The sequence below is a fragment of the Cololabis saira genome, chromosome 10, assembly GCF_033807715.1.
Source record: "Cololabis saira isolate AMF1-May2022 chromosome 10, fColSai1.1, whole genome shotgun sequence".
NCBI lineage: Eukaryota > Metazoa > Chordata > Actinopteri > Beloniformes > Belonidae > Cololabis > Cololabis saira.
Window position 1 is genome coordinate 18,585,814 of NC_084596.1, and position 25,029 is coordinate 18,610,842.

The 25,029-nt window shown below is 40.9% G+C and overlaps 1 protein-coding gene across 3 annotated transcripts in view; it reads right to left on the bottom strand.

Moving 5' to 3' along the window:
* The window catches only part of LOC133452533 (vang-like protein 2), a 31,616-nt gene extending 7,242 nt beyond the window's left edge, over positions 1-24,374 (bottom strand). The window contains exons 1-5 of one of the 3 annotated variants that reach the window (XM_061731909.1): positions 23,884-24,257; positions 23,676-23,725; positions 3,679-4,062; positions 3,098-3,221; positions 1,409-2,016 (exon numbers count right to left, since the gene is read on the bottom strand). In XM_061731909.1, the coding sequence (XP_061587893.1) occupies positions 1,409-2,016; positions 3,098-3,221; positions 3,679-4,062; positions 23,676-23,725; positions 23,884-23,976 (1,259 nt within the window). In that variant the 5' untranslated portion in view covers positions 23,977-24,257. Of the gene's footprint in view, positions 1-1,408; positions 2,017-3,097; positions 3,222-3,678; positions 4,063-23,675; positions 23,726-23,883; positions 24,258-24,299 lie in introns of those variants that run through there. The other 2 variants (XM_061731910.1, XM_061731911.1) reach the window with 2 other exon arrangements.
* Positions 24,375-25,029: the final 655 nt, after the last annotated feature.

Here is a 25,029-nt window from a genome sequence, read left to right on the forward strand (position 1 = left end):
GGGAACCTCTGCTGGATAGTTTGGCTGGATGAGCAGTAGCCTCACGTACACCTGGTTTAGGTCCCCGTTGCATCCAGCCCACATTTGGATTCAGGCCTGTGTTCTTTTGCAGTGCGTCATTCGCTTCTCCTTTCCCGTCTCATCACTTTCAAATACAGACCAACAGTGACTGATCACTGTGTCCCCTTTAAAGCCAAACAGCTATTTGTCTTCCCCCTTTTTCACTCACATTTCCTGAATTGTTAGATATCAAAGAAGGTCTAGTTCCTCCACTTTTCAGTCGCCAGTCCAAAGCAAACACCAGCTTCACATTAGCCTCAGTTAATCACCAGTCGTGATACCTCTGATGAGGTACACAGATTCATGGAGATGCTTAATTGCATTAATCCCTCAGTTCAGGGTTACAGAAAGGGCAAGAGGACCATGCATGCTCCCACTAAAGACATTTTAAACATCACCAAACATGCAAGGTTTTTTTTAACAATGACTACGCTTACATGTAGTCAAAATTCAGGTTAAGGTCAATATTCCGGTTACTGAAACAGTCGGAATAATCTGTTTACATGCGTGAGCAAACAGGGTTATCCCTGTATACATGGTAATTAATCATTTGGCATCAAACCAGCGACGCACGGAGAACATCATGACGCAATTCCCGTCATTTCCACTTCTTATTCCTGTATCCAAATCCAAAACAACAATAACAGCAGCACGGCGGATAATGAACAGCCCAGTGGAAGTCGCCTTCTTTTGCGCTTTGGTGCTGGTACTGACCCACCACCACCAGGACAAAACACTATTCCTCGTCTCCTTCTTCATTAATGGAAGGCGAGAACGTGAAGAAATGGCAAATGGAGCCAGAGCTGTGCCATCCATATCCATGCTACCCGTTTCCACCAGAGCAGCCCAGACACTTTGGATGAAGGTGCTCAGTCAGGACTGGTGGGAACGGGTAGTAATGATGGAGTTCACCGACGCCGACTGGCGTGAGATTTCACTTGAGATGTCACTTCCTGGACTCAAAAGACCAAGATTCCTTGCGAAAAGAACATGCACAGAAAACAAATTCATGTTCCTTATGATGGGGATATCCTGTTAGGCGGATACATGACTAAATACTCGGGTTGGAAAAGGAGCAACCTTTCATATTCAGGGTTTTAAAAACCGAAATATGAGCAAATTCTGGTTATTCAAAGGGGTTATTGGTGTTTACATGGCCGTGCGCAACCGGGTTATTGCTAATATTCCAGTTAGAAAAGGGTTATTGACTGCATGTAAACGTAGTCAATGGGAGGAAACACATGTCCTTTGTCGGGGGGGAAAAAACATGCAAAGCCTCAACTCTGACAACATTGTAGCAGTAAACAGGCCATAGAGTTGAGCATTTTCCGTAATAACGCTCACAAACCTGAGGTGGCCCACGCTGTAGAACTTGCTGGCTCCATCCGTGCTGCGGACCACCTTGAGGCAGAAAGCGGGCTGCAGGTGCCGGACCTCCAGCAGCACCAGGGCCAGGTACTGGATGAAGAGCAGGGCGTCCACCAGGGATGCAGCGTACTCCACGATGCCCCTGTAGTCCCGCTCCTTGGGCTCCAGCACCCGGACGCCGTAGAACAACCAGTACGACGCCACAAACAGGAACACCAGCACCATCAGCAGGCAGCGGAAGATGAAAAAGCGCGGCAGCGTGGCGCGCGGAGGGCGGAGGAACAGCGCCCAGGAGGAGATGAGCAGGACCAGCAGCTTGAAGGCGAGGGAGACGTAGAGGCCTTCGCAGGGCGTACCGCAGGGCTCCAGCGCATCGCGCCACAGGACCTGAGGGAGGATGAGGAAGGCCAGCGGTGTGATCAGGGCGAAGAAGCTCAGGAGGCCTCCGAGCGCCGGGCCCACGAAGCGCTTGCACTCCAGAGGAGTCGAGTCTTCCAAGTCTTTGGTGACGCGCGTCAGGTCCTCGTTTGAGATGCTGTGCTCAGAGGTGCCAGTGACGACGGTGGTGGTCTCCCCCCAGTTATCATCCTGCTCAGCAAACACACAGAGGACTTGAGTGAGTTTCAAATCCACTTAAAGTTTTATTTCAACATGCAATTTAAAACAAAAAAGAAAAAATTCCAATCCCAAGACATTTTTGATCTTTTAAGTAGCAATTAAACAATCAGGTCTAATTGGAGGAGATTAATTCAACTTTTAAATTGACCCCTGACAACTAGATAATCGTCAAAGTCCTCTTTCAAGCTGAAATGTTTAAAATCTTATGAAAAAATAATCTACTGTAAGTAAAATGTATGTGTGAAGATGTGATGTGCGACCCAGACATTTATCAATCAAAGATTTGTGATTGATTTGCGACAGATAATCCATGTGAAGTAGAAAAATTACCGAACTGATTTTTAATAACAAAAATAAAAATTCACAATTAAAAGACATATTTGTAAGGCATTTTTAGGAGATAATTTCACACTCTTTAAAATCATTATTTTCATTAAAAACCTCTCAAATTGTCTTAGATGTCAAAAATGTAATATAGACCTTAAAATCGGATTAGTGAAGATTTTCCTTAAAAGAAATGCCTCTTTGCTATTTACATGACGGTCCCAGAAACAAGCTCCTCAAAGAAAGGCCACCTCTACGCTTAAACAATATCATAATTTCAGATCTAAATACTTAAAAAAAAAAAAGGACTGAAAGAAAATGACCAAGTGCTCCAGTGAAACACAGCTGAGCTGCTGAACGAGAACAAGAGCCCAGTTTGACAGGAAAACTATATTCTGTCAAAATGTTCCTAAAAAGTCAAAACTAGGTGGATCTGCAGGCGTCAAACAAAAACACAAAACACTTCCTTCCTGATGTGAAGGAAAACGGCTGTGAGGTCAGGGTTTCAGTGTGAGACAGAGTCCGTGCTGCAACACTGAGCTTGTTAAACACTCATCAGAGCAAAAGGAGTGTGATATTTTAGCATCAATAATTCAGTGGGATCAGAGGCAGCAAACCCTGCTTTTATAAAACGCTAATCTCCATGAAAACAGTTATTAAAAGAACCAAAACACATAAGATTAGTTCATAAAAGTTGTTCAAATCAGAGGAAAACAGCGCCACTGACCCTGTCGTCTCCGCGGGTCGACTCTGCGTCTAAAAGCGGCTCTCCGGGAGTTTGTATGGTAACGGATTTGTCCCCCCGACTGCTGCCGTCTCGGCTCTTGGACCGATGGCGGTCCCTCCGGTCCCTGAAGAGAAGCAAAGGATGATGCACGGGGTTCACTGACGTGCAGCAGAACTGTCTGTAATGGGCTTGATCCCAATCCCAATTATATTACACGCCGTTTGTAAACCCATTTATTTTTCCCAGTCAGTAAACGCATCCCAGTACAGTGACAAAAAAAAATTGCAGGTAATTCATCACTATTAAAAACCAGCACCAACAAGTCTGTCAGATTGTGTTTCTGGGCATGTAAGACAAGAAGAATGATTTTGATATTAAAGTCTGTCAACAATAAGAACTCAATACGCAGTTAAATATGTATGAACCAGAAATTAAAATAAGTCCGACACTAAATTCATATTCTGCTTCCAGCGTGTATGAACAGAACAGAGCATAAATAGATGAATTAATAAATAAATACCAATATAAGCACAAGCTAAGTGCAGAAATGTCCCATGGTGGACTTTGACCGAGTGTCCCACCTGTGCTTGCGGGAGCTCCGGGAGTGGGAGGACTTGTACGAGTAGCCCGAGTACTGCGAGTCGTTGTCCATGTCTCGGGTCGGCGGTGGGCGGGCTTTGAGCACCCCGCCTCCTCCTCCTCCGCCCTTGCCGCGCTGCTCGCCGACTCCTCCCAACTGGCTCTTGCGTTCGGAGATGGACTTGCTGGAGAGGGCCAGGGGCAGCTTGAGCAGGTCAACCTTGCTCCTGAGGGAATCTATCTTGGAGGCCGATGAGGATGTCGCAGGAGAAGGGAGGTGGGAGAGCGGGGGGAGGACGCACCCAGGAGGAGAAGAGGAGGAAGAGGGATGGGAGAGGACGGCGGGTAGGAGAGCTGCAGCGGGGGACAGCCGAGGTAGTTGAGATCTGGAAGAGGAAGAGGGAGCAGGAGTTAAGACTTTATCTGCTCTGCATCAAGTTAAACGGTTGAACACTGAGGACTCTCATGTTGACTGAATGAACAGATCTAAAAATACACGGCGGGGTTAATAATCATCTCATTTTCTTGGCTGTGCTTCCTGTCTGCTGTTTCCAACTGCTATCACACTAGACCATCGAGCGCAACACAAGCTCCCTAGAGCCCTCGTTTGCCGACGTTCCTGTTAAAATTACCCATCAGGCTTTGGTACATAATGGCAGATAAGCATCATCGGAAAATGCTGCCTTCATATCAGGCATTCAAACATTTTGTGAGGAATGTACTCGTTTAAAGTTAATCTATGGATGTCGTGCAAGAAACAGCAACAATCCTCTACTGACAAAGAAAACCTATGCGGGAAAAATACACACTTTTGCAGCTTATCAATCTGATAAAACGGCACATGCAGGAAACTTGCTGCAGCCTTATCTGATCTGGCATCCCAGGCCTTTTCTTTTTTTTTGAATAAACAATTTTCACTTCATGGCTTTTCATAATTATTTTTACTGAAGCGTGTCAAAATATCTACAAAGCTTCTTTAAACAAAAAAGTAATGACATTTCTTAAATAAACAGAATTTTCTTTTAAGAATAGTGGCAAATGTTCAGTACGGTTGATCAGAAAACGATCAGTTATCGATAAAAACAGTAGCAATAAAATAACTATCACACTTAGTCCAGTAAAACAATCAGTTGTAGTATCGTGGCTATTTTTGGCTTCTTTATTTTGGTGTTTTGTGAGTCCTGGTTTCCTTTCTCAGGACATCCTGAACTGGATCTTGGCTGATCACCTCTACCTTTCAACAATAGGCGCACGTAAGCTTCCCAGATGGAAGGGAACTCAAGTTAATGTTTTTCTGACCGAGATCAAAACATACTGCAGGACGCCGACACAGAAATCTGGGTAGGTGATGTAGTGCGTGTCGGCACATGTCAGCCAGAGCTGACATCACTATAAAATTACAACTCTAGTGGAATGATGCCGTTAAGAGAAAAGGGGGGAAAAAAATATTGCCGCTGGTTATTCCTCCTTCTCTCACATCCATGAGAAACAACTATGATGAAGGTAAAGTCTTTTTCTGGGTGGAGCTAGTTGATGCCCGGCTTCAGGAGAACAGCCCAAGACCTCCTGTAAAGTTTTCTGGTCATTATTTGAGTGCCAGTTTATTTAAAAGGAGGCAAACGAAGTGAAACAATTTCCAGAGGTGTTAAAGCAATATATGTGACATTAATTAATCAAAATACCACAGATATAAAGCACAAATACATCCTTTTTCCCCATCATGTGTCCTTCCTGCTCTGTTAAGCTGGTGGAGGTACTAGATGCCACTTGACTTCACTCAAACCCTTGATTCCACATGAGTGTACCATTTGCAGTGGATGTAAAAGCTCTGAGACGCCCACCTCCAAGGTACAGCAGCGTGGTGTGAAGTGGGATGCAGATAAAGATGGGGAGGCTGGATAATCCTACACTGATCTGTATCTGTGACGTCACCGTTAACGGATCTGAACGGCTCCCTGAACGTGAAGATTTCGAAACTAGGCCACCCAAACCAAACCATCCATGGCTTCTTCTTATTATATATTTAGGAGCCTGTCCCGCCACTTTTCAGAAGAAAACACTGGTACAATCTGGACAGGTTACCAGTCCATCGAAACACCAACAGGAAAACTACCTTTTCATAATATCTCCCTTTGAAATGATGATAATTTTCAAAAGAGCTAAATCATTATGATGAAATTCAGTGATTTGCTTTTTGTCCATCATTCAATCCCAATTCCAACAATGATCTAAAAACATAACAAAAAAACACCCATAATTGTGCATCTCAAAGTTTCCAGTAATATTTGTTTTTACGGCATACAGTCCAGTCCAGAAATCCCATCCACGACTAGAAGCGTGTCATTTGTGATATTTACACATATTCCCTCTTTATTCACATGTTGTTTCTGCCTGATGCAAGTTTGGGTGAGATGATGTCAAAAGAAGAGAAGAAGATGGCATTTTACAACTCTCACATTTAAGTTGGTCTGTTCATAATATTTCCTTATCTTCTCCAAAAAGCAGCCATCAATTTAAAATGATAAAAACCAGAGAAAAGCCACATATCAATATATGAAACGTAAAACAGATGTTCATCCTTCACCGGCTGCCAGGATCAGTACATTTTCAGGAACTTGTGTCAAAAATCACAGGCGATTGTTCAACTGCGAAGTGAAATGACCCTTGAAGAGCTGGTGTTTATGATCCAGCGTAGGGTTGTGACGTCTCGCCCCGGCGGGCGGAGCTCTGTGATCCATCAACACTAGGACCCATTAACCCCCTAAACCGAGGCTCTGGTTTCGCCGTTCACTTAGATCACGTCTTCCAGGTCTTGGCTGAGGTTAATCATCACACGACTGTAGATCCTCTCCAAGAAGTGAGCTTTAGCCTCAGCTCGCTGCAACACAATTGCAGCCATATTGGATTACTGTGTTTTCACTCAACTTGTTTGCCCTCTCCCTCCCTCTCGCCAGCTCACATTCCCTCCCTCACGCCCCTCGTCCCCCGGGAAACAGGGCCTCTCCGCTGCCATGGCGATGAAAGAGGCTGTTCAGCTGGATGGGAGGGTGGGGGGTGGACTGGAGGCTGACAGTTGCCGAGGAAACCTGACCTCATGCTGCCCTCTGCCAGTCTGTTCTCCACGCTGGTGAAAAATCTCCAAAATAAAAGTGTTGGCATGACGGATGTCGGACTGTCAAATGCTGGTTAATTGATAAAAGGTGGGCGGGGCCCGGCGCCTTTGATTGCTCCTCCGTGGGAAATGGAGGGGCACATTAGCTGCCATCGCTCACAAAGGATCTTGGTTAACAGTGCATTAGCATCCACTTCCCTTCAAGCCATTAAACTGCATGGATTAATCCGTAAGATGACGGTAGATCAACTCTAAACATTCATTTTGATCAAACAGATTTCTCGCTCCCCGTCACAGAACTTCTGGGAAAAACTAATAATCATGTCTGGCCTTAATGCTTATCCTGGCACCTCGGAAAAATAGCAATTAGGCTATTACACCAGTCCTGGCTCCATTTCAAGGCAGTGACCTTGAGAGAGAGGACGGGGAAATATCTAAAGTTATTCCTTTAGTGTATTAATCCATAAACATCTGAAATTATACAGGAAATAATGCAGACGCCCAGAAACAAGATCTCAGTTTACATTTCCGGATAATTACCAAGATGACTGTTGCTCGGTAACTTCGCAGGCCTCTCATAGTCTGCAACAGAATATTTCCACAGGGGGTCCATATGGATCCAAATGCCTTTGCCAGTAATTACAGGGCCAACAATAGAAGCCTCTCTGCAAGTAAACTCTACAAGCCCAACACAAACATGTTCCACAAAACCAGTATTAAGGGTGACATCTTTAAGATTTGTTACGTGGGTGGAGCTACAAGAAAAATAAATGAAAACCTAAAGTTTGGTAGATTATCAGACGTGTTGCATGAAAAGCCTCTATTCTGGTTCAGTGCTGAGAGCGGAGGTGGTTCATTTATGAAAAAGGACCCACGTTCAAGGAGCTTTAAAGCTCCTTATCAAATGTAGAATACATTTCCAGTTCCATATACCTGAATTTGCTTATACATCCAACTAATAAAACTGCAAAATAACTAAAAAGGTTAAATAAATGCTTCATTTCCTGCTTCCTCATTTCCTCCCTCCTCCATCATCTTAACTCGGACCTCAAAAATCAATGTGAGGTATAGATTTTGAAGCATGTATTGATTCCTGAGGAGTGATACACAGCAACAGAAGAGGCTCTTGGAGGAATTATATGCGAGGAATGAAAAGCTTTACAAGACGATCCTATCAAACGTGTATATTTATTTCTAATTTCAGTTACCACAAACATCTTAAATGGTCATGTGACAGGGATAATATGGGCGTATGCCTCAAGATCATATTAAGCCTCTCCCAGTTTAACATGATAACATTGAAGGAATGATTTCTTAAATCTCCTCTTCTCCCCTTGTGTCTGAGAGAAAGTGTGTATGTTGCAGTGGTGGACAGTAACGGAGTAAATTTACTTGAGTACTGTACTTAAGTACATATCCAGAGGATTTGTACTTTACTTGAGTATTAGATTTCTTTGGTACTTATTACTCTTACTTGAATACATTTCCAAGACAAATATTTTTACTTTTACCCGAGTAAATTTCTAGGAAAGCTGAAAAGTACTCGTTACTTTCAGATCTGCTCTTTTTTCTTCTTCCCTAAAATCCTATTGGACACAAGCTGTTTTTGTCAAAGGAGGAGACCTATCACAGTGCACGCTCTCCACTGGGATGTACGTAAAGCGGAAATACGTCAAGCCTCCTCAAAACGATACCGCCAAAGTAGCCTGCGTTTGTCAAGACAGAGCCGCAACAAGCAAAGACATAGCAATGGCTACGAGTTAAAAAGTTAAAGAGTTGAAGAGTTAGAGTTAATTCTCAGAAACAAGAGTTAAAAGATCCTTAAATTAATTTAGAAAAAATATAGTAATTTACTGATGTGGAAAATAAGAAATTTACTCTTACTCTTACTTTTACTTAAAGTAAATTTAAAAGCATTTACTTTTGGATACTTAAGTACCTTTAAAAGCAAGTACTTTTCTACTCTTACTCCAGTAATATTTTGACTGAGCTACTTTTACTTGTAACGGAGTAAATTTTGACCAGTAGTATTTGTACTCTTACTCAAGTACTGGGGTCGAGTCCTCTGTCCACCTCTGGTATGTTGTCACAAACTGAAGGCTGGGACATCTAAAACAATATCAATACACCACGGCGTCAGCCAGGCTGATTAAGACTCACATCTCATGTTTCTTTAGGTCTCAGCGGCGATGACTTCACAAGCTTTTTTACAAATGAGGAAAATAGAGAGGATCTATTATCTTAACCAAGATTTCTACTTTAGGTGTAATCCATCTTTAATCAACAGGCGATGTACCTCAACCTCTCCAGGCTCCAAGAAAAACAACCTAGTTTCAAGAGAGCCGGCACATGTCATTTCTCACTTTCATGTGTCACGTTTTTAAAAATAACTGTAGCAAATCAGTTAATCAATAATTATTGATCGGATATCAGTTTAAAGAGATAATCAAACGTAGTTCGGTTTCAGTTATATTTATCTGATCAGTTTTCCTCATAGACCACAGTGGTGGAGATCCACAGGGTTCTGTATTTGGATAGCTACTTTTCACTGTAAATAATAAATATACTTCCATTAGGTGCAATTATGAAGCAACATTGCAATCAGCTAAACATGAAGTCAGAGGAGACCAGTAAGATATCTGGACAACACGTGAAACTAATTTCTAGAACAGCCTTCAGGATATTGCCAAAATAAGAAACACCTAGCCTCATATTCATGAAGAAAAACTACTCCATGGATGTATTACTTAAAGGGATTGTGACATGAAAAACACATTTTTCTTGATTTTTTGTGTTTTGTTGGGTGTCTTGACATCAATTACACCCAAAAAACAACAAACTTTTAACATTCAGTGTATTGTGTGCTTTCTGGGATTTTCCGCATAACTGTGCAAAAACGGCTCATCTGGTTTGGTGGCGGGCCGTGACGTCAGGGCCCGCTAAATCACCGCCCCCTCCACCCAGCTCCCTGCCTCCTCTCCTCTCCAGCGCACCATAAAGGCTGATTTATGGTTCCGCGTTACACCGACGCCTACGGCGTAAGGTTACGCGGCGACGCGCGCCATACGCTGAACCCTACGGCGTAGGCTCTGCGTCGATTTAACGCGGAACCATAAATGAGGCTTAACAAGGAGCTGTTTAGAGCCTCTTTTGTTCTAATCACCGGAGGAAAACTGCTAAGAAGACCCGCGGCCACTGACTGGACTTAAGATAAGGAGACAGTGCTGCTTGCATGCCTTTATTTTTATGATTGTTTGCTGTGGTTCGCCCTCCTGCTTTTCCGTGCATGCTTCGCCTGTCGCTCTCGGCTTAATGCCGCGTTCCATTTACCTCGGAAATCGGAACTGGGAACTGGGAATAGCAGCCATCTTTGAATGGTAACTCGGGGGTGGTGAAGCTTTCCCACTTTCCCAGTGGGAAATCCCACTTCGAGGGGCATTTCAGTTGAAAATTCCGACTGGGAACTAGTAAATCCCCACTTCCGAGGACAAATGGAACGCGGCATAACTCTCCGACGCCGCTGTGAGCGTATGGCTGGAGGAGGAGGAGGTTTGGAGGAGGAGCGGAGCAATGATTGACAGGAAAGGGGGGAAAGGAAGCATTTTTCACGGGGCAAAAAAACACTGTAATAAAAAGCCAGGAAAAGAGTACTAGAGTTAAGTTTTTCTTGTTACACTCTTTTAGACACATTTGAGGGATGTTGGCCAAGACTTTTAATAGTGTTAAAAGCATGTTAAAAATGATGTCACAATACCTTTAAGTAGGGGTGGGCGGTACACCGGTGTCATAGTCATCACCGGTGTGAAACTGCGCCACGACATGGATTTTGCAATACCGTCAATACCGTAATAAATCAATTATAAAATAATAAGCCTAAATAAGGCATTAAAAACGTCGGTGATATGCAAGGTTTGCTGCCGTGTTGTGACAGCAAGAGGTGGAAACACAAGCAACCTGTTTCATCACTTAAAAAACACGCACGCCCGTGAATATGAAGAGGCAACCCGGGCCAAAACGAGCGCAAGTGGGACCAGCAGCTGGTCCCACTGCTCCGCTGCTCCGCTGGTGCTGCTGAGCAGCACCAGCGGAGCACGTCCCAAGAGTAGGCTACACAGCTTTCACTGCAAGCATCGTTTACTGCTGCTAGTGCTTAAAGTATTCCGGCACCGTGCCGCATCTCCGGCGTACGGAGTTTTTTTTCCTCGGTGTGCGAGTTTGACTGCTTAAAAAAAAAAAAAAAAAAGGTTTGAGAGAAAAAAAAAAAGTTTGAGTCAATCGAGTTCGTCTACCAATGGAATGAGAGGAAAGCAGCTCTGGCTCAACCAAACAAACACTAGCCAATCAGAAGCAGAGCTGGGCGGGTCTTTGACGGCAGCGGAGCGCAGAGCGCTGTTTCAACCTGCCGGAATATCAGTCACCCACTTCAAGATGGAGAAAAAATTAATGAATGTCGGTTTAAAAGAATCTTTTTGCCCAGTAGAAAAAAAGAGTGACAAAAAAATACCCATAACCATGTTCTTCTCTCGAAAAAACACACCTGTACCGCGGGCTTTAGAAGAAAAAGACGCTGCAGCGCGAGTCGGGATGCAGCAGAATCAGAAGAGCAGGGAAATACGTGCGAGGCGGTGCTGATCTCCGCAATTTGAAGCTTTGTATAATAATTATATAAAAAAAGTGGTTGCTACTATGTGAATATCACTTATCACGGGTTCTTTTTGGAACGTAACCCTCTCGAAAAACAAGGGATTACTCTATATGAATACTCATGGCATAAACCTGTCAAGTTTTGGATTTAAAATTAAGGGAAATTTTACACCACCCGCTGTCCAACCAGCCCAACCGAGGTCCAGTATTACATTTTAAGACAGGTTTACAAAATATTTAAAATATAATATAATAAAAATAAATATAATATATATATATATATATATATATATATATATATATATATATATATATATATATATAAATAAAATATTATATATATATATATATATATATATATATATATATATATATAATAATAAAAAAAAAAATATATATATATATATATATAATATTAACCTTATTCACATAAAGGGACAGGACAGGCTACTCCTCCCAAAACGTACCAAAAAATACCGTGATATTATACCGTCACCGTTCAAAAGATGAAAAATACCGTGATATTAATTTTAGGTCATATCGCCCACCCCTACCTTTAAGGCTGTAATACAATCTTAAGTACAATGCAATTCCTTTCTAGTTGAATGTCCTAAAATTAGTGTGAAAAGCCTTCATTTGATCCAAAATGATGATATGAGTGTTCTGAAGAGGATTAGCAACAGAGATCACATTTCTCCACTTTTAGCTTCCCTTCACTGGCATCCTCTTAAATCCAGTATAGAATTCACAATTCTTCTCCTCACACATTAAGCCATTAAGGGCCTTGCTCCCTCTTATTTTAAAGACCTCATAGTTCAATGTTATCCCTACAGACTACGCTTTCCAGCTGCAGGCGCACTTGTGGTTCCCAGAGTTTCCAAACGCAGAACTGGAGGCAGAGCCTTCAGTTATCAGGCTCATCTCTGACAAAACCACCTCCCAGTCAGTGTTCAGGGTGCAAACAGAAAAGTTTAAGATTCGGCTTAAATTCTCCTTTTCGATAAAGGCTTTTAGCTCGGCTGTTCCCGAGCCACTCTACACACACACACCCACACAGTTATTACCACCATTAACTTTGTGTTTCTCTTTATTCCCCTCTCATAGAAGTATCCATGGGCTAAGCCCTTTGTGTTGGCTACCATTTCTTATCCCCTCACCCCACCCAACCAGTTGGGGCAGATGGCCACCCTTCACGAGTCTTCTGCCTTTGAAAAAGAGCTACTTCTCTCCAACATCAGTTCTCAAATACTCAGGAAGTGAAGACTCAATGCAAGGTGGTGGTTTGTGCCCGTCCGCTTAGTTTTTATGTTATTATTATAATATGATTTTCAACTAGATGGAATGTGTTGGGTTAAAAAAATAAATGACAGCCAACTGTATTTGATCCGATTATAAATGTCCTGAACTAGCAAAAGCAAACCTAATTAAACAGACCTGTAATAGCTGTAAATAGCTTCGGTAGTCCTCATAACTTGATAGAGCAACACTGACATGGTACGACAGTGAAGAAAACAAAGATCTTAAAGAAAAGAGCTCAACAAAAGAAACTGCAATCAAGGAATAAAGATATCGTGGTTAAAAATAAGTCTTTTGTCCAAACCTTTTGGTCAATCTTTAATTGTAGGGAATTAAAACAGTACCTGGTTCTATATTGTGCATTCCCCTGACCCTCATAGTTTACATAAGTCCTTCAGCCTCGTTTCACACTTTCTGCTGCTCTGTAAGTGAGAATGTGACCCAACACTTGATCTATAAAAGGTGTGGTCCAGTGGTGAGAAGGATTGGGTTTCCCATTCATCGCCCCGTCCTAGATGAAGGACCTCACCAGGACTATTCTTTCTGACTTCATGAGCAATATCAACGTTGAGCTAACACTCCGAGTGTAAAAGTACGCCAGAACACAAAATCTGTTGAAGCGTGACCTGTCTCTGCATGCACTTTTTGATCAGCTTCTTTAATCCAAGAATCTATTTCTTTTCATCCAGCTTTTCCTTGCTCTTTGAAGGTATTGTTCGCCGCACAAGAGTGCGTATAATCATTTCTATTTCATTTCATTTCTCACCGCCTGGCTCGACTTCATTCTGAAATTCATTGAAAAAACCGCCCAAAACTTCACTTTTCACTGACGGCTTGAGTGAATTCGACAGAGCTGGCAGGTCCAGAGGTCTGCGAATGTGTGTGTGTGTGGTCTGAGATTAAACAGTTATTACATCGGGCTTCCGGCTCGGTGTTGACATGGCTGGACCGTTTTACAGATTAGACAAAAGAGCCAGGAAAGTTATTCAATATTGTATGCACCCATCAACTGAGAGCAAAAGACAACTCTTGCAAACATTACATGCATGTGATTCTACTCCCACACACATTTATTACAAGCAAACACAACAACACTCAAATACTTGAATTTAACTTTCATACTGGTAATGAAAGCTGGGGTTAACGTTACTTTGAAGTCTTACTACTTACTCTGAAGTCACGTCCACCAGATGAGAGAAGACATTGCATGCATTTCACATGCATTAAACATGCAACATGCACTAAACTGAATTAGACAGCTGCAGACCGAACCTCTGTAAAACCAGGAAGAGCTGCAGAAGTACTGTTTACAATACTTTGATTACACGGCATCAGGACATAATTAGAGCCTTACCCCAACTGACAGATGGGTAAACAATATCAGCCACTCAGAGATGTATCAATACATTTTGTAGTTGTGACTTTTTCTATTCAGAAGATGATGAGAAACTTGGACTGACGTTTAGAAAATGTTGGTTTGTCCAGCAAAGAAACCATTTTTTACATGCCTCTCTTAACGGTCTGCAGCACGGTTAAAGGTTTGGAGGGAAAACCTTCTCTGAAGCAGTTTTTTTTTTAATCCATCCACTATTTGTGCTTGCTTATTCACACTTCAGCTCACCTGGATCTGTAGGAGACCCCTCCATCTCTTTTTAAAGTCAGCCACAAGCAGACAAACAACTACATACACACTGTCTCCTAAGAGGAAATTACACCAATTTACCCTAAACGCACACGTTTTTGGACGGATTACCCAAAGTAAACCCATTCAACGACCCTACGCTGGAAACCTTCTACAGGCAAGAGCCCTAACCTACCGTGTCTCCCTATATTTCTTCCTATAGACAAGTTTACGCGCCAAAACACGGGCGCTGCCATTCGTCTGCATAGATGCGGGTCATTTCCGGTGGGAGTGATTTGCGCAGCGTTTACCGGTGTAAACACACCGGCGTGGACACAAACCTTAAGCAAAGACTCGCTGCTCGTGAGCTTTTAATGTCGACAACTATGTCTTAGCCATGGGAACACGGTTCTATACTCTGACTGGAGATGGCGTTACTCTCCCCACCCGGATTCAGTGCAGAACTGGGATGATAACGTGATGACAGCTGCAGAACTGACAGCTGATCTGCTCCTACTTCCTGAAATCCGCAACGGACAAACTGAAAGTTTCTGAGGTTTATCAATATCTGCACAGAGACAAAGTCGGTTTTGTCATGTCATACAAACATGATCGTTTTGTTTATTTGAAAGCAAATGTCGAGCCTAGCCAGTGTTTGAACAATGCGGGGCTTAAAGCTCGGGTGCTGTAACTGAAGCTGGAGTCAGACCTGCGTCATGTGCGTTTTGCTGGACCGGAGATCGTGTTCCCATTCAGCTGCGATCTTATGGAAGGTAACAAGATTATTTGACATATATGTCTTCATTTTTGGTATCCAAACTACATCATAGTTTACTTGGCTTTTTTTTTCTCTAGGTAGAAAATGCTGTGAGACGGGAAAACCGGGCTTGCCTGCACTGACAGAAGAGCTGGGTCTGAAAGAAATGCTGGTCAGAGGAAGATGAAGTACAGGACTGTCTCAGAAAATTAGAATATTGTGATTTTCTCTAATGCAATTATAAAAACAAAAATGTCATACATTCTGGATTCATTACAAATCAACTGAAATATTGCAAGCCTTTTATTATTTTAATATTGCTGATCATGGCTTACAGCTTAAGAAAACTCAAATATCCTATCTCAAAAAATTCGAATATTCTGCAAATCTTAATCTTAAACTGTAAACCATAATCAGCAATATTAAAATAATAAAATGCTTGCAATATTTCAGTTGATTTGTAATGAATCCAGAATGTATAAATTTTTTTTTTTTTTTTTAAAATTGCATTACAGAAAATAAAGAACTTTATCACAATACACACACAACAGGAAGGATCTTTACCAGCCGTCACCAACTTCCCAGCATCTTCTACCACTCCAGAACCGGCACAGGAGGTGAAACTCTGTAGGACTCATGAAGAGTGGAGGACCAGCCCTGGGAATATTCTCCTGCAGCTCTGCCTCCCGCCATCACCCAACTTTTCACACATACTCCCAAAAATTGATGATTTTGTTGAGGGAAGGTTACAGTTCTGCAGTAAATATCTCAGCATTTTAAAACCAAAATGAGCAGCCTTATTTAGGAACCAACAGATGTTTGTACTGTGAAAATAAAGTTTGATGAAACATAATTTCATTTCATTATTGCACTGAACTACGATCATGAATGATAGGCCTTATCTTCCTTAGTGTGCTACAATGTCTTTTAACAGTTCATCATTCATAGTAAGCTCATACTGTACATTAATAATGGATGCATTTTGAGTTTTGAGGAAACTAAACAAATGGCTTCAACAAGAAAACTCATATGTTTAATCTTAACAGGAATAAAAAAGTAAAATATGGGGTAAGGGAACTGTCAATCGAATTTGTGCACATAAATCAAATGTGTGCATATTATTCTACAGTTATGCATAAATAAAAAATTTAAATATTTGTCAAATCATACATATAGTGTGTATTTTCTCTGTAATCCGTGTTCATAATCTTCTAATCACAGAGAAAATACACTACATATTATATGTATGTTTTGACTTAAATGTTTACATTTCTATTTATTTATGCACAACTGTAGAATATGCACACATTTGATTTATGTGCACAAATTAAATTAACAGTTCCCTTACCTCCATAGTAAAATACAAAAACATCCCACACAATTACATCACTATAAAAACTATTCATATATAATATTAAAAAATACAATGCACACAGTATTTGTTGTTTATCTTTATTTAATGAACAACATCACTTGTGTAGCAGGCTCGGCCTCAGGTGACAGGTTTCAGGACCATCTAAAAAAAGGGGAACAGAACACATGGATGGAGCAAAATTAATGCAAAAAATCTCATTACACTTAAAACAAGAGTATTTACCAAAAAAATAACTTATTTGACAATTTTCACCTGTTTCAAGTACATTTTCATTTGAAATAAGTAGAAAAATCTGCCAATGGGACAAGATTTATCTTCTCATTACAAGCAAAAAAATCTTGTTCCACTGGCAGATTTTTTCACACGCAGGCACGCACACACATACACACACGTCCCATCTCAAAACCATCAACTGCCTTATAAAAATACCAGTAGCAATGTTAGTGTATGACAACTTCTTCATAATTTACAGTACTGTCAGCTTCACAGCTAAAGTTGCTGAACTTACCCTCAGATCCGTGTTTGTTTCTCCGGGGGGAGGCAGCGGATCCGCCGGCTGAGTTTACTCCTTTCTGGCTGGGGAGAGCGATTATAAACCAACCACAACTCAGGGAATGGATTATCCTTTGTTGTTTTTTTGTCAACAAAGTGGTGTGAACAAACAAAAATGTTGCGCGGTGGTTTTTTAGATGTAATGCCTCCAGCCCGGTCCGTGGCTTCAGAAAAAAAGTAAACAAAGCCGCGCATGGACGTGTCTCTTTGAAGCTGGTTTGTGGTTGCAGCTCTATCTATCCAACCACTCCTTCAGGTGCTCCCTCGAGTTCTTACATCCAACTGCCGAGACATGTCGTTCCCGAACCACTTTTTTTCTTAGAAATATCCATTTTGTCCCTCTTTGTCAGAGCAATGTTGCCACTGTTTTCAATGGAAAAACCCCAAAACGGAAGTGAACTGCTTAGAGGGGAGGAGTTTAGGAAGTAGAGCGGAAACGGCCGGTAAACTTGTCTATATTAAGTGAAATTCTGTTTACACACCATCGGCACTTAAGTGGTTTCAAGTATAAAAATATATATATATATATATATATATATATATATATATATATATATATATATATATTAAAAACATTAAAGACATCATTCATTCAACCACTGTGAGTAACTCTAGTAAAGTAATTGGACTGTTGGCCCGTCTGTCAAACTTATTTTCCTCGGTGAACATAAATCTGTGCACCTTGGGGGCGTGGCTTCTGGGACAGGTCTGAAGGAGGACGGCTGAGATTTTCAAAGTTTGTTTTTAAAATCCGCCCAACTCAAACCAGTTTTTCCAACATTTCCTATCTAACCTGTAATGGCGCTTCATCACAGCAAGTACCTAATAAATTTAATACGTAATATATTAATATCCAAATACGTCTACATACATACTGTGGGAAAACATTCTGCTTAAAAGGAATATTCAGGAGTTAAAACAACCGCAGGTGTGTTATTGGATGGTAAGGAATGCAAACTGGTTTGAGTCAAAGCAGTTTTGAGTCAGAAGGGAATACTTGCAGCAAAATGGAAGTAAATGTAGGCACAGGGGCAACTGAGCTAACACACACAAATCCTACAAAAGATTTTTTCTTTAAATGTCTATCTAAATTATATAAATTTAAGTCAAGTCAACTTTATTGTCAATTCTGACATGTGCAACAAAATAAAGTATCAAAATTGTCATCCTCAAAGGCCTTATGGTGCAGCAGCTAAACAAAATAACACAATGTGCTAATCTTAAGGACAAAAATATAGATAAGAAGAAAAAAACTTTTTAAAAGTGGGGTCCGTACAGACAAAATAAGGTCATTTTAACTTTGCATATGTATGGAAAGTGAAAGAAAACAGTTTGTAGAGACATCTCCTTCTAGTTGCAGTCACCTTCTTATAAATTCATACGAGTCGACAACTGAATGTCACAAAAACTACTGTAATAATGGTAATCATGGCCTCTGCTTCCATTGAAACGTATAACGTAGACATTCATGACAAAATACGCACAATGTTAAAAGTTAAAAATGAATATTCGGTTCAATCTCAAAACTGCTTCAGTTCATCTTATTTTGGTCCTGCATAAGGGTTTACTTATTAACCATTCTAATAAAAGACTAATTTAACTCTGTAATAATTCTTTAAAAGCACAAATACACCCAGATAAAACTGGTAAATTTGTCTAAATCAGCCTTAAAACTCAACATCTACTTATGTACGTCTAGCTACCATTCGTTGGAGCTTAACAATATATTTAATATTCAAAAGTCAGGTTTTAGGCGATGACGGCAGGCTGGGAACGTGATGGAGAGGCCCTACGGATGGTTTCCAGACCCAACGTCTTTCTAGATGTGGGTCGGATCTATCAGGCTAACAAAAGCATCCGGATTTGCAGAATTGTGATAAAATGAAGAGAAAACTGTTAACTGATACCGGAAACTGCTAAATATCGAATTCTGCAGTTCTTAATGAGTGATTATAGATTGATTAGCTCCATGTATCAGATCTTTATGTCCAATATTTCAACTACAAAAACAAGGAAAGAGAAATACAATCCGTCAGGATTTTAAAACACAGCTGAACAAATAGTTTTGGTCCTATTGTGTAACTGGCATTTTCATATTTATGTAATGTAAATGTGTGGTGAGGTTTTTAACTGTAATTAAGACTCAATACAGACCAGTGTATTCATGTCCTCATCAAAAAAAAAGGATTCAAACAATTAATCATTTTCCTAAAACTGAATCTGTAATCCTGTGGCGTTTAAAACAAGCAGAAGCAACACTTTGAAACCTGTATATCCCCAAAGGCAAAAAGAAATCAAGCTGTCATCGAGCATTTTCAGGCTGCTGGCAGCGGGACAGCAGCTGTCAGGCAGGAACAGCAAGCTGAGACATCGCTGAGACGTCCAGCTCTACTCCACAGCCGTTGGAGGACCGGTATACCAACTGGGAAAATAAGCGGGCACAGATTCGAGCTCCAACAGTGTAGCAGGGCCACACACACACACACACACACACACTAACTGCAGTGACCACCACCCACAGTCGCCTGTGAAAACATCAGTAAAACAAGTGGGGGAAAAAAAAAAAGAGAGACAACTGCTACTGTCAGCTTTAAAGCACGCAAGGGGAGCAAACTTGAGCAGGTGTTTAATACGGGGTGTGTGTGTGTGTGTAAATCTAACAGGGCGTGGCTGAATCAACAGGCCCGGCTCCCGATTCAAAAAGCCCTCTGCACACATTTGTTTTCATGTTCAAAGTATTACAAAGACAGAAGATGGCTCAGCGAGCCAAGATGGAGGCGTTTCAGCACAATCTCACAGCGGCGGTGAGCCGCTGCCTCGCTGATTATCCTGCTCATTATTATACACTTACTGTAAGTTAACTTGTCTCACATATTCAACAGAAAAGCAACCTAAAGACACTGAATATAGTTAAAGTTTATCAATCTCCAAAATCCATGTGGTTCTTTCACTTATTATTGATAAATTACATGTGTACCAATATTTTTTGAGTGAAAGCTATTAATAACATAAATATTATCTGTACAAAACCCTACAAGAACGGATAAGGGTTCATAGAAACTACTAAAAATGAATATGTCATTAAATATTTAATAAAAAGACATTTCCAAAGGGTTTCAAAGAGGGGAAGGTTTTAAGGAAGGATGTGAAAGGAGTTGAAGGTTCTTGAGTTTTAGCAGGAAAAGGTCTGATCACAACCTGTAACCTGGAAATAGTTACCAGGGTGATATCTGCAAATATCAGTGGTCGTTAAGGACACACTAGGTCAATAAGTCGGAGGTGTAGGTTTTTCATGGTTAAAGCCATTTAAGGCTCTGAAGGTTGGGCAGTAAAATTTTAAAACTAATGCAAAATCTAACAGGGAGCCAGTCAAGACAGGCCAGCACACAGGTGATGTGTTTGTGTGTTTTTTGTCATGGTAATGAGTCTCGCTGTAGTGGTAGCGGTGGAGGTAGACCTGTGGGACCTGCATATAGCCCAGAACAATAGTCAGCCAAAGAAGAGCAGATAACAGTGTGGATAACTTTTAATATAAATGCTGATTAAATAAGTAACCCGATTATAGAGATAGTATTAAGATGGGAAAAATAAAGTATTGATATGTGAAATAAGTTGTGGGGGGCAAATACAATCACCTCTGACCTGTTTGGACTGAATTTATTTTGTGCGATTGTAATTTGTAATTTAGGAAAGACAGACTGACATTTGAGGGTAAAGCTCAAATTACTGAGCTTTACTAGGACGTACAGCTGAGACTCCTCCACATAAACATGACCAGTTCATATTATGATCCATAAATTGGCCCACATGTTGCATTAAAATATAGAAAAACATAAAATGCTTGCAAATGTACCCTGGGGCACACCGTAACTCAACCGAGCAGTTGGTGAAGTCACACAGAGTGGCTGATAAAGTTCTGTTGGAAAGGTGTGAGTGTAATCTCCAGCCAACACTAAAGCAGGGGCATGCTATGATTGATTCGCAGATGGTACTTTCCTTAAACTTGGATAAAAATTATAGTTTGGTTATTATTATTATAACATAGCCTTGTAAAAGAGAAGGTTTATTTAGTAATGGATGAACAACGTCATGCTTAAAACTGTATGAAAAAGAACAAAAGGCCAGAAAATTAATGATAAATTATTTCTTATTCATCAGCTCTTCTGAATATTTGGTTTGTTTTAAATGACTTCTAAAATCTAATTGACATAATATAGCCTTGTCATGACTATCCTCTACTTGCTCTCAATTCTTTGATCTTAAGTTTTCGTTTGTGTCCACATATGTGCTTGTAAATATACATGTAACTACACAGAAGATTTGAACGTACATAAATGTGCAGTCAGTATTAAGATCATGCTCATCTCTTACCACTGGCCATATAAATGAACTAATGAAGAGATATTTTAAAAACCAACAGGTTTATGGTCCGTGACAGTCCGGTCCAGCAGTTAAACAGAGTTTAGAGTGAAACCAGCTGAATGTTTCAGATCTACGGTGTGATCTTTACTGTGCAGCCTCTTTCACACATTGGATGAGGTTAAAAAAAAGACTTCATGGGACATTAAAATACAAATTGTGATATGTGTGTGTGTTCTCCAATTTCCAAACCTCAGTCATCAAGAATAAGCACTCTGCCAACTATCATAATGGTTGAAATATGTGAAAACTCAGGGAAGAAAAGTAGCCGATTTAGCGGGGGCTTTCAAAGTAATAAGATGGCACTTAAGGCTGATCTCATTCAACAGCTAGAGTGCTTCAGCACATAAAACCATTAAAACAGCCACATCTCAGCGACTACACATACATCCAGATTATTACCACAAGAGCACTGATAGCAAAAGATTTGCTGGCGAGACATCTGACGTTAAGGAGCCCAAACTTTTTGGTGTCTTTTAGGAAAGAGATGGGGTACAAATCAGATAGATTTTACGTTATTACCAGTAGCTGGCATATTGTAAGGACAGGGAGTTCTGTGTCTGACAAGGGTCTGGGTGTTATTTATTCATGTAAATACATTCATAGGAAAACGTAATTACTTAACAACCAACACGCTTACAGAAGGTTTGAGAGGAACAGGTTTTAATTTCCATCTGCAGGAATTTCTAAAGTCAGACCTTTGAGATTTAGTTTCACACATTAATATCATTAGTCGTCCAGGATACTAAGTGGATTTCATGCAGGCGGTAAACAATCCAATTCTGTTTTTGGAGTCAAACTGCTGCCATAAAGTTGATCTGACAACAGTTTCAAACTTGCACTGAGTGAGATTTCACATACTTCTCTTTTTTTCTCCATAATAATTGTTTAAATTTAGTTTATTTAGGCCTTACTGGAAAGTATTGACCATATACAAACTTTCTTGTAAAATCCCTCCAACCATCCAGTCCCCATTCGTAGCAAATCTTCCCTATGCTTACTTACTGTTATCACTGTAACATTTCCTCTGGTGGCAGTTATTGTGTGGTACTTGGAATTAAAATAAATCACACAAAACTGTCTTCAGACTTTTGTTTTCACTATAAAATAAAATAATTATTTTTTTAAAAGCTCCAACTCCAACATGCCTTTCAATGGCTCATTGAATGAATGAATGAATGAATGATCTTTATTTTCGGTCTTTATACAAGTTATTTTACAAAACAAAATGAAAAAAGTAAAATAAACATTGCTTTTGTCGAAAAGGTGTAAACTGAAGCGGTAGCTTATAGTGTCTACCCTTTTTCTCTTATGATCAGAAACATTAGCATTAATCCATGGAAACAAATAATGCATAAAGACGACAAAAAATAAATAAGACAAAATATAAAATTGTCGTTTCACATTCTAGAATGTTTTTGATAATATACTTTATAGTTATAGTGTTTTATAATTATTTAAAATATTTTCTTTAAACATTTTCTTAAACTTGTAGATAGAACTGCACATTTTTAGGTTGTTATTACAATTATTCCATATTTCTCTTGCCTTAATTGATGTAAGTCTCTTTTTAATATTTGTTCTTGCTGTCGTCATCTCAAACATGTGTTTCCCCCTCAGGTCATAGCTGGTTTCTTTTATTTGGAACAAATCCTGAATGCAGTTTGGAAGCAGATTCTGCTGGGCTTTAAAGGCAAATAAAACAGTTTTCTGCTCTACTATATCATGGAATTAGAGTATTATATTTAATAAAGAGATTATTTGTTGCTTCATAATAGTCAGATCTATTAATTATCCTTAAAGCTCTTTTCTGTAATAAGAAAATAGGGTTTATATTTGTTTTATAGGTGTTACCCCATACCTCCACACAAGTCATGTATGGAACTATGAGTGAGTAATACATCAAAAACTGTGCTCTTTGACAGAAGATATAATTAGTTTTACTTAATATTGCTAGGGTTTTAGACATTTTTGAGTTTACACTATTTATATATGGTTTCCAGCTAAGTTTATTTGCAATTTGAAGCTGTGGGGGTATCGAGGGCCTGTTTGTGCTGCTGCACCATTATCATGCTCCAATTTGAATTTCAGCCCCCAGAAAGCTGTCTGGACACATTGTAGCGCCGAGACGCTTCCTGTGGCAACATGGATCAAGAGTCAGGCGGCATCAATAATTCAGGGATATTCCACATGCACAAAGGGCTGCCAGGGAGCCTTACTTACTTACAGCGAGGACCGACGGCATTCAAGGCGAAATTAAGGAGTTGTGCGACCTACAAGATGAGAAAGGAGGGTGTTGTGGAGAGGCAGGACAATGGGAGACTCCCAGGCCCCACTGGAGGCGTCCTGGTGGCAAAGGATCCAAATGATCCTTCCCTTTCTTCCCCCTCTCCTTCTACAAAAACGGGGCACTTTAAATGAATGGACGCACTGAAATTCCTACCGGTCCTCCACAAGGAAGAAAATTCAAATCTTTCCGGCCTACAATCCAGCTGGACGCGCTGCTTCTTCCCTGCAGGCGCATCTTTCTGATCCCCTGCTTGGATTCAAAACGCGTGGCTCTTCCTCGCGCATTATTATTACAAATCCCTATGGAGACCTACGTGGCTCTGCGAGGGCAACAATAGGACCGACGAGGGTCCTAAACTTCCCTGTGGTTTCCAAAAAAAAAAGAAAAAAGGGAGAGAGCCGAGCATTGCGTCCTCTCGACTATTGTTTGGGGAAACCGGAGATCTCCGGCACCGCAAATTCTCGCCTCTCTCTGCGTAAAAGCGGCGCGCTTCGCTCCAAAATCCCCCAACAACGACCTTTCAATGCGTTTTCCAAAAGGAAAATATAGTTACTTACTTATTCCAGATCGTCCATTCAGGTATTTTCTCACTTTCCACTTTCTCTCCCCCTCCGCCGTAGAGCTGCGCGCCCCGCCTCCGCTGCAGACTGGCCCCTCCTCTGAAGGCTGATTTATGGTTCCGCGTTACACCGACGCAGAGCCTACGGCGTAGGGAACGCGGCGACGCGCAACGTGCCGTATCCCTACGCCGTAGGCTCTGCGTCGATTTAACGCGGGACCATAATTCAGGCTTGAGGCGCAGAAATGCGCGCCCCCCCCGACGCAACTGTTGGTGGGGTTTTGGTTTTAACCACACTGTGACTTCTTCTTGTTTGCACTCGTTGAAAACGACCAGGCAGTAAAATGTCCCAAAGTCAACTGGCTCTTCAAACTGAAGGGTCTTTTATCAGCTGCAGATGGGAGGTAATGCCAACCCCCCCCAGCAAAAAAAAAAATACATCTGATCTGAGATTTGTGGAAATGTGTGGAAATGTTTGGGTCTAGTTCCAGCAGCTTTCGGGTATACTCGCAAATTGACTTTTAGTAAATAAAGCAGTGGCGTCAATTCAGTCAAAGCTAAGGTATGGCAAGGTTACGATTCACAGAACTTAACTAGAGTATCAATCAACACGTCCAGCAAATACTCATCACAGAAGTCTATGTAGCTTATCTGTGTGGTCAAGAAAATTGGAACTTTTTCAAATGCAGTCTCGCTCACACTGCCAAAACTCAAAATCTTACCAGGAA